The 13060-nt window shown below is 56.9% G+C and overlaps 1 protein-coding gene across 1 annotated transcript in view; it reads left to right on the forward strand.

Annotated features, from left to right (window-relative positions):
- Positions 1–13060, forward strand: part of USH1C (USH1 protein network component harmonin) — a 141602-nt gene that overhangs the window by 89124 nt on the left and 39418 nt on the right. Inside the window, 2 exon segments of the mRNA XM_073603928.1 lie at positions 2426–2550; positions 9305–9354. Of these exon segments, the coding sequence (XP_073460029.1) occupies positions 2426–2550; positions 9305–9354 (175 nt within the window).

Below are 13060 nucleotides of genomic sequence, written 5' to 3' on the forward strand. Positions count from 1 at the left end.
TGTGGTTTCTGCACGTGAGGGCTCTCTATATTAACGTCACTATGGGCTCTGCACGTGAGGGCTCTCTATATTAAGGTCACTATGGGTTCTGCACGTGAGGGGCTCTCTATATTGAGGTCACTATGGGTTCTGCACGTGAGGGGTTCTCTATATTGGGGTCATTGTGGTTTCTGCACGTGAGGGCTCTCTATATTGGGGTTCCTATGGGTTCTGCACGTGAGGGGCTCTCTATATTGGGGTTCCTATGGGTTCTGCACGTGAGGGGTTCTCTTATATTGGGGTCATTATGGTTTCTGCACGTGAGGGGCTCTCTATATTGGGGTCACTATGGGTTTTGCACGTGAGGGGCTCACTATGTATCCATGCATGTGAGGGGCTCTCTATATTGGGGTCACTATGGGTTCTGCACGTGAGGGGCTCTCTATATTGGGGTCACTATGCATTCTGCATGTGAGGGGCTCTCTATGTATCCATGCATGTGAGGGGCTCTCTCTATTGGGGTCCCTATGGCTTCTGTACGTGAGGGCTCTCTATATTGAGGTCACTATGGGTTCTGCACATGAGGGGCTCTCTATATTGGGGTCACTATGGGTTCTGCACATGAGGGGCTCTCTATATTGGGCTCCGAACCTGAGCCTTCTACCTATTCCAGGGCTCCCAACCTCCCCCAGGTGGACACTCCGTCCTGTTTGTAGAGCTCTGACCCCCCCGGAAATCGTCCTCTTATAAGGGGGTTTGTCTCTGGGTTCTGCACGTGAGGGGCTCTCTATATTGGGGTCATTATGGTTTCTGCACGTGAGGGGTTCTCTTATATTGGGGTCATTATGGTTTCTGCACGTGAGGGGCTCTCTATATTGGGGTCACTATGGGTTTTGCACGTGAGGGGCTCACTATGTATCCATGCATGTGAGGGGCTCTCTATATTGGGGTCACTATGGGTTCTGCACGTGAGGGGCTCTCTATATTGGGGTCACTATGCATTCTGCATGTGAGGGGCTCTCTATGTATCCATGCATGTGATGGGCTCTCTATTTTGGGGTCACTATGGGTTCTGCACATGAGGGGCTCTCTATATTGGGGTCACTATGGGTTCTGCACATGAGGGGCTCTCTATATTGGGCTCCGAACCTGAGCCTTCTACCTATTCCAGGGCTCCCAACCTCCCCCAGGTGGACACTCCGTCCTGTTTGTAGAGCTCTGACCCCCCCGGAAATCGTCCTCTTATAAGGGGGTTTGTCTCTGGGTTCTGCACGTGAGGGGCTCTCTATATTGGGGTCATTATGGTTTCTGCACGTGAGGGGTTCTCTATATTGGGGTCATTATGGTTTCTGCACGTGAGGGGCTCTCTATATTGGGGTTCCTATGGGTTCTGCACATGAGGGGGTCTCTATATTGGGGTTCCTATGGGTTCTGCACGTGAGGGGTTCTCTTATATTGGGGTCACTATGGGTTCTGCACGTGAGGGGCTCACTATGTATCCATGCATGTGAGGGGCTCTCTATATTGGGGTCACTATGGGTTCTGCACGTGAGGGGCTCTCTATATTGGGGTCACTATGCATTCTGCATGTGAGGGGCTCTCTATGTATCCATGCATGTGAGGGGCTCTCTATATTGGGGTCACTATGGGTTCTGCACGTGAGGGGTTCTCTATATTGGGGTCATTATGGTTTCTGCACGTGAGGGGTTCTCTATATTGGGGTCATTATGGTTTCTGCACGTGAGGGGCTCTCTATATTGGGGTTCCTATGGGTTCTGCACGTGAGGGGGTCTCTATATTGGGGTTCCTATGGGTTCTGCACGTAAAGGGGTTCTCTTATATTGGGGTCACTATGGGTTCTGCACGTGAGGGGCTCACTATGTATCCATGCATGTGAGGGGCTCTCTATATTGGGGTCACTATGGGTTCTGCACGTGAGGGGCTCTCTATATTGGGGTCACTATGGGTTCTGCACGTGAGGGGCTCTCTATATTGGGGTCACTATGCATTCTGCATGTGAGGGGCTCTCTCTATTGGGGTCCCTATGGCTTCTGCACGTGAGGGCTCTCTATATTGAGGTCACTATGGGTTCTGCATGTGAGGGGCTCTCTATGTATCCATGCATGTGATGGGCTCTCTATTTTGGGGTCACTATGGGTTTTACACATAAGGGGCTCTCTATATTGGGGTCACTATGGGTTCTACACATGAGGGGCTCTCTATATTGGGGTCACTATGGGTTCTGCACATGAGGGGCTCTCTATATTGGGCTCCGAACCTGAGCCTTCTACCTATTCCAGGGCTCCCAACCTCCCCCAGGTGGACACTCCGTCCTGTTTGTAGAGCTCTGACCCCCCCGGAAATCGTCCTCTTATAAGGGGGTTTGTCTCGGGGTGCTGCCACATAATGAGAAGCTGTCATGAAGTTGGCTGTCGCTCTCTTCCAGGATCGCCGCTCAGGAGGAGAAGATGAAGAAGGATTGGGAGGAAGATTGGGGTCACAAGGAGCAACCGAAGAGCGCAAAACCATCAACCCCACCTAGACAGCGCAGCCCCCCCACCAGACACAAAGGTGGGTCCATGATGGCCGTGTATGTGCCAGGAGGGCGGATGGATAGAATTCTGGTGGTGAAAAAAACACTGCGCTAACTGTAATGGCAAATCAAGGGAAAGGGGGAGCAGCTACATACACTATGACATATACAATAAACAAAATAGTGAAAAAATGTAGTGCATAACTGAAGTGCATAAATATCGTAATATAAATGTGATAACAGAGGGGGGGGAGGGGGACTCCTGTGAAGTGAATGACCCAAATTGGATCAAAAACAAACATATACCTCTGATACCAAAATAAAAAAGGAAGAACCAAGTCCCATTATGTCTAAAGAGAATAAACAGTCACTGGATGGTGTAAATCCCGGAGTTATATAAATGGTTATGCAGATCCATCTGTGACAAGAACGTCATGGAAGGATAAACATCTACAACTTGACGGAAGGTAAATGTTCTTCCCAGATCCGGTGGACTCTCGTGTCATCGACAGTCATCAGGACCGTGTGCCACACATGGCAAATGTAAAGATGTCCAGGTGAATGAGACCTCATGGTGGATTCCAAGGATCCTCCTAAGGACTTCCAAATCCAATCGTCAATTCGGGACACGGACTTCCAAATCCAATCGTCAATTCGGGACACGGACTTCCAAATCCACCTCAGGAGCTCCAGAATGGGAATCTTGGTGGGTAGATGTAACCAGGTGAAGTGCCACTCGTACCGAAAGGTTATGTGGAGAAAAAATATTGCTTCCACATGGTGCAGGTAAAAACGGGTGTATTTTATTTATAAAAAAACCAATACAATAAAATGTGATCACTAAAAAGACAAGGGCAATATGAAGAGTGATAGAGCCGCCTGGCACTCCACCTGGTTACATCTACCCACCAAGATTCCCATTCTGGAGCTCCTGAGGTGGATTTGGAAGTCCTTAGGAGGATCCTTGGAATCCACCATGAGGTCTCATTCACCTGGACATCTTTACATTTGCCATGTGTGGCACACGGTCCTGATGACTGTCGATGACACGAGAGTCCACCGGATCTGGGAAGAACATTTACCTTCCGTCATGTTGGAGATGTTTATCCTTCCATGACGTTCTTGTCACGGATGGATCTGCATATAACTCCGGGATTTACACCATCCAGTGACTGTTTATTCTCTTTAGACATAATGGGACTTGGTTCTTCCTTTTGGTATCAGAGGTATATGTTTGTTGTTGATCCAATTTGGGTCATTCACTTCACCAGAGTCCCCCTCCCCCCCTCTGTTAGCACATTTATATTACGATATTTATGCACTTCAGTTATGCACTACATTTTTTTCACTATTTTAGATAGAATTCTGCATCACTCTTTGGGGTTCTCAGACACGCCCTAAGTAGGCTCCTCCTCTTCTCTCATACAGACTTTACTTCCTGGTTTTAGCACGGCTGCTGCATTTGCTGGATGCCATTAGCCGTTCTCTGATTGGTCCCCCTGGTGCTGGCATTATTCTGTAAGCTGGAAAAGTCGGAGTTCCCCCTAATCACAGTGACTGTAGTCCGAGTGTAGATGAGGCTCCTCCCCTTCTTATGATGGGAGTTGTAGTCCTCCTCAGTCCGCACATCATGGAAAGGACCTTTCTGCTCCGGGATATGTGGTGACGGTGTCCAGCATCCGTGGCCCACGTGTTTTCCATTGGCGGTGACTCCAGAGCGGGGCCCCGGGGACACAACAAAGGATGGACATGTCATGGGAAAGCCGATTACATGAGAATAAATGTCACCGGCTTCCCTCATTAATGAGTCCTCGGGGCCGTGCGGTGCGCTGCATCCTCGCTGGGGAATGTTCTCCGCAGAGATTAGAGGTCGCTACTGAACATCTGCTGAGCCTGGCGGCGTCACTGAGATGTTCAGAGCGACTGTGAGCTGCAAGGGGGGCCCCAATCACACTGGTCTGGGGATCATTCTCTGGATGGAGGTACTCAGGGGGGCCCCAATCACACTGGTCTGGGGATCATTCTCTGGATGGAGGTACTCGGGGGGGCCCCAATCACACTGGTCTGGGGATCATTCTCTGGATGGAGGTACTCGGGGGGGCCCCAATCACACTGGTCTGGGGATCATTCTCTGGATGGGGGTACTCGGGGGGGCCCCAATCACACTGGTCTGGGGATCATTCTCTGGATGGGGGTACTCGGGGGGGCCCCAATCACACTGGTCTGGGGATCATTCTCTGGATGGAGGTACTCGGGGGGGCCCCAATCACACTGGTCTGGGGATCATTCTCTGGATGGGGGTACTCGGGGGGGGGGGCCCCAATCACACTGGTCTGGGGATCATTCTCTGGATGGAGGTACTCGGGGGGGGCCCCAATCACACTGGTCTGGGGATCATTCTCTGGATGGAGGTACTCAGGGGGGCCCCAATCACACTGGTCTGGGGATCATTCTCTGGATGGGGGTACTCGGGGGGGGGGCCCCAATCACACTGGTCTGGGGATCATTCTCTGGATGGGGGTACTCGGGGGGGGCCCCAATCACACTGGTCTGGGGATCATTCTCTGGATGGGGGTACTCGGGGGGGGCGACAAATCACACTGGTCTGGGGATCATTCTCTGGATGGGGGTACTCGGGGGGGCCCCAATCACACTGGTCTGGGGATCATTCTCTGGATGGGGGTACTCGGGGGGGCCCCAATCACACTGGTCTGGGGATCATTCTCTGGATGGAGGTACTCGGGGGGGCCCCAATCACACTGGTCTGGGGATCATTCTCTGGATGGAGGTACTCGGGGGGGGCCCCAATCACACTGGTCTGGGGATCATTCTCTGGATGGAGGTACTCGGGGGGGCCCCAATCACACTGGTCTGGGGATCATTCTCTGGATGGAGGTACTCGGGGGGGCCCCAATCACACTGGTCTGGGGATCATTCTCTGGATGGGGGTACTCGGGGGGGGGGCCCCAATCACACTGGTCTGGGGATCATTCTCTGGATGGGGGTACTCGGGGGGGGCCCCAATCACACTGGTCTGGGGATCATTCTCTGGATGGAGGTACTCGGGGGGGCCCCAATCACACTGGTCTGGGGATCATTCTCTGGATGGAGGTACTCGGGGGGGGGGCCCCAATCACACTGGTCTGGGGATCATTCTCTGGATGGGGGTACTCGGGGGGGGCCCCAATCACACTGGTCTGGGGATCATTCTCTGGATGGGGGTACTCGGGGGGGGCCCCAATCACACTGGTCTGGGGATCATTCTCTGGATGGGGGTACTCGGGGGGGCCCCAATCACACTGGTCTGGGGATCATTCTCTGGATGGAGGTACTCGGGGGGGGCCCCAATCACACTGGTCTGGGGATCATTCTCTGGATGGAGGTACTCAGGGGGGCCCCAATCACACTGGTCTGGGGATCATTCTCTGGATGGGGGTACTCGGGGGGGCCCCAATCACACTGGTCTGGGGATCATTCTCTGGATGGGGGTACTCGGGGGGGGGGGCGACAAATCACACTGGTCTGGGGATCATTCTCTGGATGGAGGTACTCGGGGGGGCCCCAATCACACTGGTCTGGGGATCATTCTCTGGATGGAGGTACTCGGGGGGGGCCCCAATCACACTGGTCTGGGGATCATTCTCTGGATGGGGGTACTCGGGGGGGGCCCCAATCACACTGGTCTGGGGATCATTCTCTGGATGGAGGTACTCGGGGGGGCCCCAATCACACTGGTCTGGGGATCATTCTCTGGATGGAGGTACTCGGGGGGGCCCCAATCACACTGGTCTGGGGATCATTCTCTGGATGGGGGTACTCGGGGGGGGGGGCCCCAATCACACTGGTCTGGGGATCATTATCTGGATGGGGATACTCGGGGGGGGGGCCCCAATCACACTGGTCTGGGGATCATTCTCTGGATGGAGGTACTCGGGGGGGGGCCCAATCACACTGGTCTGGGGATCATTCTCTGGATGGAGGTACTCGGGGGGGCCCCAATCACACTGGTCTGGGGATCATTATCTGGATGGGGGTACTCGGGGGGGGCCCCAATCACACTGGTCTGGGGATCATTCTCTGGATGGGGGTACTCGGGGGGGGCGACAAATCACACTGGTCTGGGGGTCAGTCTCTGGATGCGGGGGGCCCCTGGTCACTCTCTAGATGGAGGTACTCGGGGGGGCCCCAATCACACTGGTCTGGGGATCATTCTCTGGATGGGGGTACTCAGGGGGGCCCCAATCACACTGGTCTGGGGATCATTCTCTGGATGGAGGTACTCAGGGGGGCCCCAATCACACTGGTCTGGGGATCATTCTCTGGATGGAGGTACTCGGGGGGGCCCCAATCACACTGGTCTGGGGATCATTCTCTGGATGGGGGTACTCAGGGGGGCCCCAATCACACTGGTCTGGGGATCATTCTCTGGATGGGGGTACTCGGGGGGGCCCCAATCACACTGGTCTGGGGATCATTCTCTGGATGGAGGTACTCAGGGGGGCCCCAATCACACTGGTCTGGGGATCATTCTCTGGATGGGGGTACTCGGGGGGGGCCCCAATCACACTGGTCTGGGGATCATTCTCTGGATGGGGGTACTCGGGGGGGGCCCCAATCACACTGGTCTGGGGATCATTCTCTGGATGGAGGTACTCAGGGGGGCCCCAATCACACTGGTCTGGGGATCATTCTCTGGATGGAGGTACTCGGGGGGGCCCCAATCACACTGGTCTGGGGGTACTCGGGGGGGGGGCCCCAATCACACTGGTCTGGGGATCATTCTCTGGATGGAGGTACTCGGGGGGGCCCCAATCACACTGGTCTGGGGGTACTCGGGGGGGGGGCCCCAATCACACTGGTCTGGGGATCATTCTCTGGATGGGGGTACTCAGGGGGGCCCCAATCACACTGGTCTGGGGATCATTCTCTGGATGGGGGTACTCGGGGGGGCCCCAATCACACTGGTCTGGGGATCATTCTCTGGATGGAGGTACTCAGGGGGGCCCCAATCACACTGGTCTGGGGATCATTCTCTGGATGGGGGTACTCGGGGGGGGCCCCAATCACACTGGTCTGGGGATCATTCTCTGGATGGGGGTACTCGGGGGGGGCCCCAATCACACTGGTCTGGGGATCATTCTCTGGATGGAGGTACTCAGGGGGGCCCCAATCACACTGGTCTGGGGATCATTCTCTGGATGGAGGTACTCGGGGGGGGCCCAATCACACTGGTCTGGGGATCATTCTCTGGATGGAGGTACTCAGGGGGGCCCCAATCACACTGGTCTGGGGATCATTCTCTGGATGGAGGTACTCGGGGGGGGCCCAATCACACTGGTCTGGGGGTACTCGGGGGGGGGGCCCCAATCACACTGGTCTGGGGATCATTCTCTGGATGGAGGTACTCGGGGGGGCCCCAATCACACTGGTCTGGTGATCATTCTCTGGATGGGGGTACTCGGGGGGGGGGGGGGCGACAAATCACACTGGTCTGGGGGTCAGTCTCTGGATGCGGGGGGCCCCTGGTCACTCTCTAGATGGGGGTACTCGGGGGCCCCAATCACACTGGTCTGGGGGTCAGTCTCTGGATGGCGGGGGCTCCTTGTCACTCTCTAGATGGGGGTACTTGGGGGCCCCAATCACACTGGTCTGGGGGTCAGTCTCTGGATGGGGGTACTCGGGGGGGCCCCAATCACACTGGTCTGGGGATCATTCTCTGGATGGGGGTACTCGGGGGGGCCCCAATCACACTGGTCTGGGGATCATTCTCTGGATGGGGGTACTCGGGGGGGGGGGCCCCAATCACACTGGTCTGGGGATCATTCTCTGGATGGAGGTACTCGGGGGGGCCCCAATCACACTGGTCTGGTGATCATTCTCTGGATGGGGGTACTCAGGGGGGCCCCAATCACACTGGTCTGGGGATCATTCTCTGGATGGGGGTACTCGGGGGGGGGGCCCCAATCACACTGGTCTGGGGATCATTCTCTGGATGGAGGTACTCGGGGGGGCCCCAATCACACTGGTCTGGTGATCATTCTCTGGATGGGGGTACTCGGGGGGGGGGGGGCGACAAATCACACTGGTCTGGGGGTCAGTCTCTGGATGCGGGGGGCCCTTGGTCACTCTCTAGATGGGGGTACTCGGGGGGGGGGGGCGCGACATATCACACTGGTCTGGGGGGGTCAGTCTCTGGATGGGGGTACTCGGGGGGGGGGGGCGACATATCACACTGGTCTGGGGGTCAGTCTCTGGATGCGGGGGGCCCCTGGTCACTCTCTAGATGGGGGTACTCGGGGGCCCCAATCACACTGGTCTGGGGGTCAGTCTCTGGATGGCGGGGGCTCCTTGTCACTCTCTAGATGGGGGTACTTGGGGGCCCCAATCACACTGGTCTGGGGGTCAGTCTCTGTATGGGGGTACTTGGGGGGGGGGGGGCATATCGCACTGGTCTCGGGGTCAGTCTCTGGATGGGGGTACTCGGGGGCCCGGTCACACTGGTCTGGGGGTCAGTCTCTGGATGAGATGTATTGTGGGCTGGCCCTCGGTTTAGGGTGGGCGGTCGTCTGTAGTTTGGGTGGGCCTTTTGTGTAGGGTGGGAAGGTGGACCCGGGCCCTCGGTGTAGTTGCAGAATTGGGTGGGCGGGCCTGTTGTGTTGGGGGGGTCCTCCTTTCTAGTGTGGGTGTTTAGGGTGGACCCACAGATGCAGAATTAGGGGTCATTCTGTTGTGGGGTCTGTCCTCCTTGGCGGTGTGTTTTGTGTCACTCTCTTTCCTCCTCTGTTCCTTTAGCTGATGAGCGAGTGGCGCGGAGCGGGACGGCGGGTGACGCCCACAAGCAGGTTTGAGTCTCTGATCTCCTTCCTCTGTCTGGTCCGGTCCATGTTCTGGCAATAGAGGCCAATGCCTGATGCTGGCTCCTCCCTGCTCTGTATGGAGGAGGATGCGGCTTGGAAGGACCGGTCCATCCAGGTGATTGGTCAATTAAGATATCAGTTCTATTTGGAGGATCAGGGTGTGTCCGTTCATTTCCCAGAATCCTTTGCAGAGCGGCCAATGTGGAGCTCGTCTCCAAACATCACACGGCGGAACAGAGACGGCTACCGTGTGCGTGTCTTGTGTGTGACGGGCGTGCCTTGTGTGTGACGGGCGTGCCTTGTGTGTGACGGGCGTGCCTTGTGTGTGACGGGCGTGCCTTGTGTGTGACGGGCGTGCCTTGTGTGTGACGGGCGTGTCTTGTGTGTGTGACGGGTGTGTCTTGTGTGTGACGGGCGTGTCTTGTGTGTGTGTGTGTGACGGGCGTGTCTTGTGTGTGACGGGCGTGTCTTGTGTGTGACGGGCGTGTCTTGTGTGTGACGGGCGTGTCTTGTGTGTGACGGGCGTGCCTTGTGTGTGACGGGCGTGCCTTGTGTGTGACGGGCGTGTCTTGTGTGTGACGGGCGTGCCTTGTGTGTGTGACGGGCGTGCCTTGTGTGTGTGACGGGCGTGTCTTGTGTGTGACGGGCGTGTCTTGTGTGTGACGGGCGTGTCTTGTGTGTGTGTGCGACGGGCGTGTCTTGTGTGTGACGGGCGTGCCTTGTGTGTGACGGGCGTGTCTTGTGTGTGGCCTTGTGTGTGACGGGCGTGCCTTGTGTGTGACAGGCGTGCCTTGTGTGTGTGTGTGACGGGCGTGCCTTGTGTGTGACGGGCGTGCCTTGTGTGTGACGGGCGTGCCTTGTGTGTGACGGGCGTGTCTTGTGTGTGACGGGCGTGCCTTGTGTGTGACGGGCGTGCCTTGTGTGTGACGGGCGTGCCTTGTGTGTGACGGGCGTGTCTTGTGTGTGACGGGCGTGCCTTGTGTGTGACGGGCGTGTCTTGTGTGTGGCCTTGTGTGTGACGGGCGTGCCTTGTGTGTGACGGGCGTGCCTTGTGTGTGACGGGCGTGCCTTGTGTGTGACGGGCGTGTCTTGTGTGTGACGGGCGTGTCTTGTGTGTGATGGGCGTGCCTTGTGTGTGACGGGCGTGCCTTGTGTGTGTGTGTGACGGGCGTGTCTTGTGTGTGACGGGCGTGTCTTGTGTGTGACGGGCGTGTCTTGTGTGTGTGTGACGGGCGTGTCTTGTGTGTGACGGGCGTGTCTTGTGTGTGACGGGCGTGCCTTGTGTGTGACGGGCGTGCCTTGTGTGTGACGGGCATGCCTTGTGTGTGTGTGACGGGCGTGTCTTGTGTGTGACGGGCGTGCCTTGTGTGTGACGGGCGTGCCTTGTGTGTGTGACGGGCGTGCCTTGTGTGTGTGACGGGCGTGCCTTGTGTGTGTGACGGGCGTGTCTTGTGTGTGATGGGCGTGTCTTGTGTGTGACGGGCGTGTCTTGTGTGTGTGTGACGGGCGTGCCTTGTGTGTGACGGGTGTGCCTTGTGTGTGGCCTTGTGTGTGACGGGCGTGCCTTGTGTGTGACGGGCGTGCCTTGTGTGTGTGTGTGACGGGCGTGTCTTGTGTGTGACGGGCGTGTCTTGTGTGTGACGGGCGTGTCTTGTGTGTGGCCTTGTGTGTGACGAGCGTGTCTTGTGTGTGGCCTTGTGTGTGACGGGCGTGCCTTGTGTGTGTGTGACGGGCGTGCCTTGTGTGTGACGGGCGTGTCTTGTGTGTGGCCTTGTGTGTGACGGGCGTGCCTTGTGTGTGACGGGCGTGTCTTGTGTGTGGCCTTGTGTGTGACGGGCGTGCCTTGTGTGTGACGGGCGTGTCTTGTGTGTGGCCTTGTGTGTGACGGGCGTGCCTTGTGTGTGACGGGCGTGCCTTGTGTGTGACGGGCGTGCCTTGTGTGTGACGGGCGTGTCTTGTGTGTGACGGGCGTGTCTTGTGTGTGACGGGCGTGCCTTGTGTGTGTGTGACGGGCGTGCCTTGTGTGTGTGTGACGGGCGTGTCTTGTGTGTGTGTGACGGGCGTGTCTTGTGTGTGACGGGCGTGTCTTGTGTGTGGCGGGCGTGCCTTGTGTGTGACGGGCGTGTCTTGTGTGTGTGACGGGCGTGCCTTGTGTGTGACGGGCGTGTCTTGTGTGTGTGACGGGCGTGCCTTGTGTGTGTGTGTATATATATATAATTACTGTGTGTATATAATTAATCATGTGATCTCGTTTTACATCTTGTGACCTGTTTTGTATTGTACTTGGTGAGGGTGGGGGGTGGAGGAGGGTAAGATGGGGGGGGTAAAGGGGTGGAGGAGGGTAAGATGGGGGGTAACGTGGGGGGGGGGGGTTATTATTATTATTACATCACATGGAATCCCAAAAATATGAAATGTTGTGAAAAGGAACACCTTGTAGCTCTGGGGGGGTTGCAGAGGATCTCGGTGGTCCCCCCATATTGTGATCTGCTCATGAATGGTCCATACATCTTCTGTATACATTGTGTCATCATGTCTATGGCCGGCCATTGGTTTTTGTGTGGGGGAGGGGTGGTGCTGTGTGGGGGAGGGGTGGTTATGGATGGTGGTAGATGGTGGTTGTGTGGGGGAGGGGTGGTTATGGATGGTGGTAGATGGTGGTTGTGTGGGGGAGGGGTGGTTGTGTGGGGAAGGGGTGGTTGTGTGGGGAAGGGGTGGTGGTTGTGTGTGGGGGAGGGGTGGTTGTGGTGTGTGGGGGAGGGGTGGTTATGGATGGTGGTTGTGTGGGGGAGGGGTGGTTGTGTGGGGGAGGGGTGGTTGTGGTGTGTGGGGGAGGGGTGGTTATGGATGGTGGTTGTGTGGGGGAGGGGTGGTTGTGTGGGGGAGGGGTGGTGGTTGTGTGTGGGGGAGGGGTGGTGGTAGATGGTGGTGACTCTGTTCTTCTCATTCAGCGTTCGGTTGGTTCTATCGCTATGAGGGGAAGTTCCCGACTCTCAGGAAGGTAGGGTGTGTGCTATGTCTGTGCTCAGCCTATCAGAGTGCTCAGCTCTGCATGCTCTGTGTGGATTGGTTGTGCATTTCTTCCTTTCTGTGTTTTTTTCCTTTTGTTCTCCAGCTCTGAGCTCACCTTCCCCACCATTGCTCACAGTCTGTACCTGTCCCGGGACCCCAATACTGCCCCAGTACAGGACAACTAATGTTCTCACTTGAAGCACCAAGAGACCTAAAAAGGCTCCGCCCCCCGGGAGATACAATGTGATCCGGAGAGATGTGGAGCCGGGAATACCAGCAGTCACCTTCTACTGATACTACATGCCATCGCTGGATCCCTCCCTGGCCCCATACTTCAGTATTGCGTTGCTCCCCGGGTCCAGTTTCCGACGTTGCGCTCCTCCCCGGGTCCAGATTGCAGCGTTGCGCTCCTCCCCGGGTCCAGATTGCGGCGTTGCGTTCCTCCCCGGGTCCAGATTGCGGCGTTGCGCTCCTCCCCGGGTCCAGGCGTTGCGTTCCTCCCCGGGTCCAGATTCCGGCGTTGCGCTCCTCCCCGGGTCCAGATTGCGGCATTGCGTTCCTCCCCGGGTCCAGGCGTTGCGTTCCTCCCCGGGTCCAGGCGTTGCGTTCCTCCCCGGGTCCAGGCGTTGCGTTCCTCCCCGGGTCCAGGCGTTGCGTTCCTCCCCGGGTCCAGGCGTTG

Source organism: Aquarana catesbeiana, linkage group LG11 (assembly GCF_042186555.1).
Source record: "Aquarana catesbeiana isolate 2022-GZ linkage group LG11, ASM4218655v1, whole genome shotgun sequence".
In the NCBI taxonomy this organism is placed as follows: domain Eukaryota; kingdom Metazoa; phylum Chordata; class Amphibia; order Anura; family Ranidae; genus Aquarana; species Aquarana catesbeiana.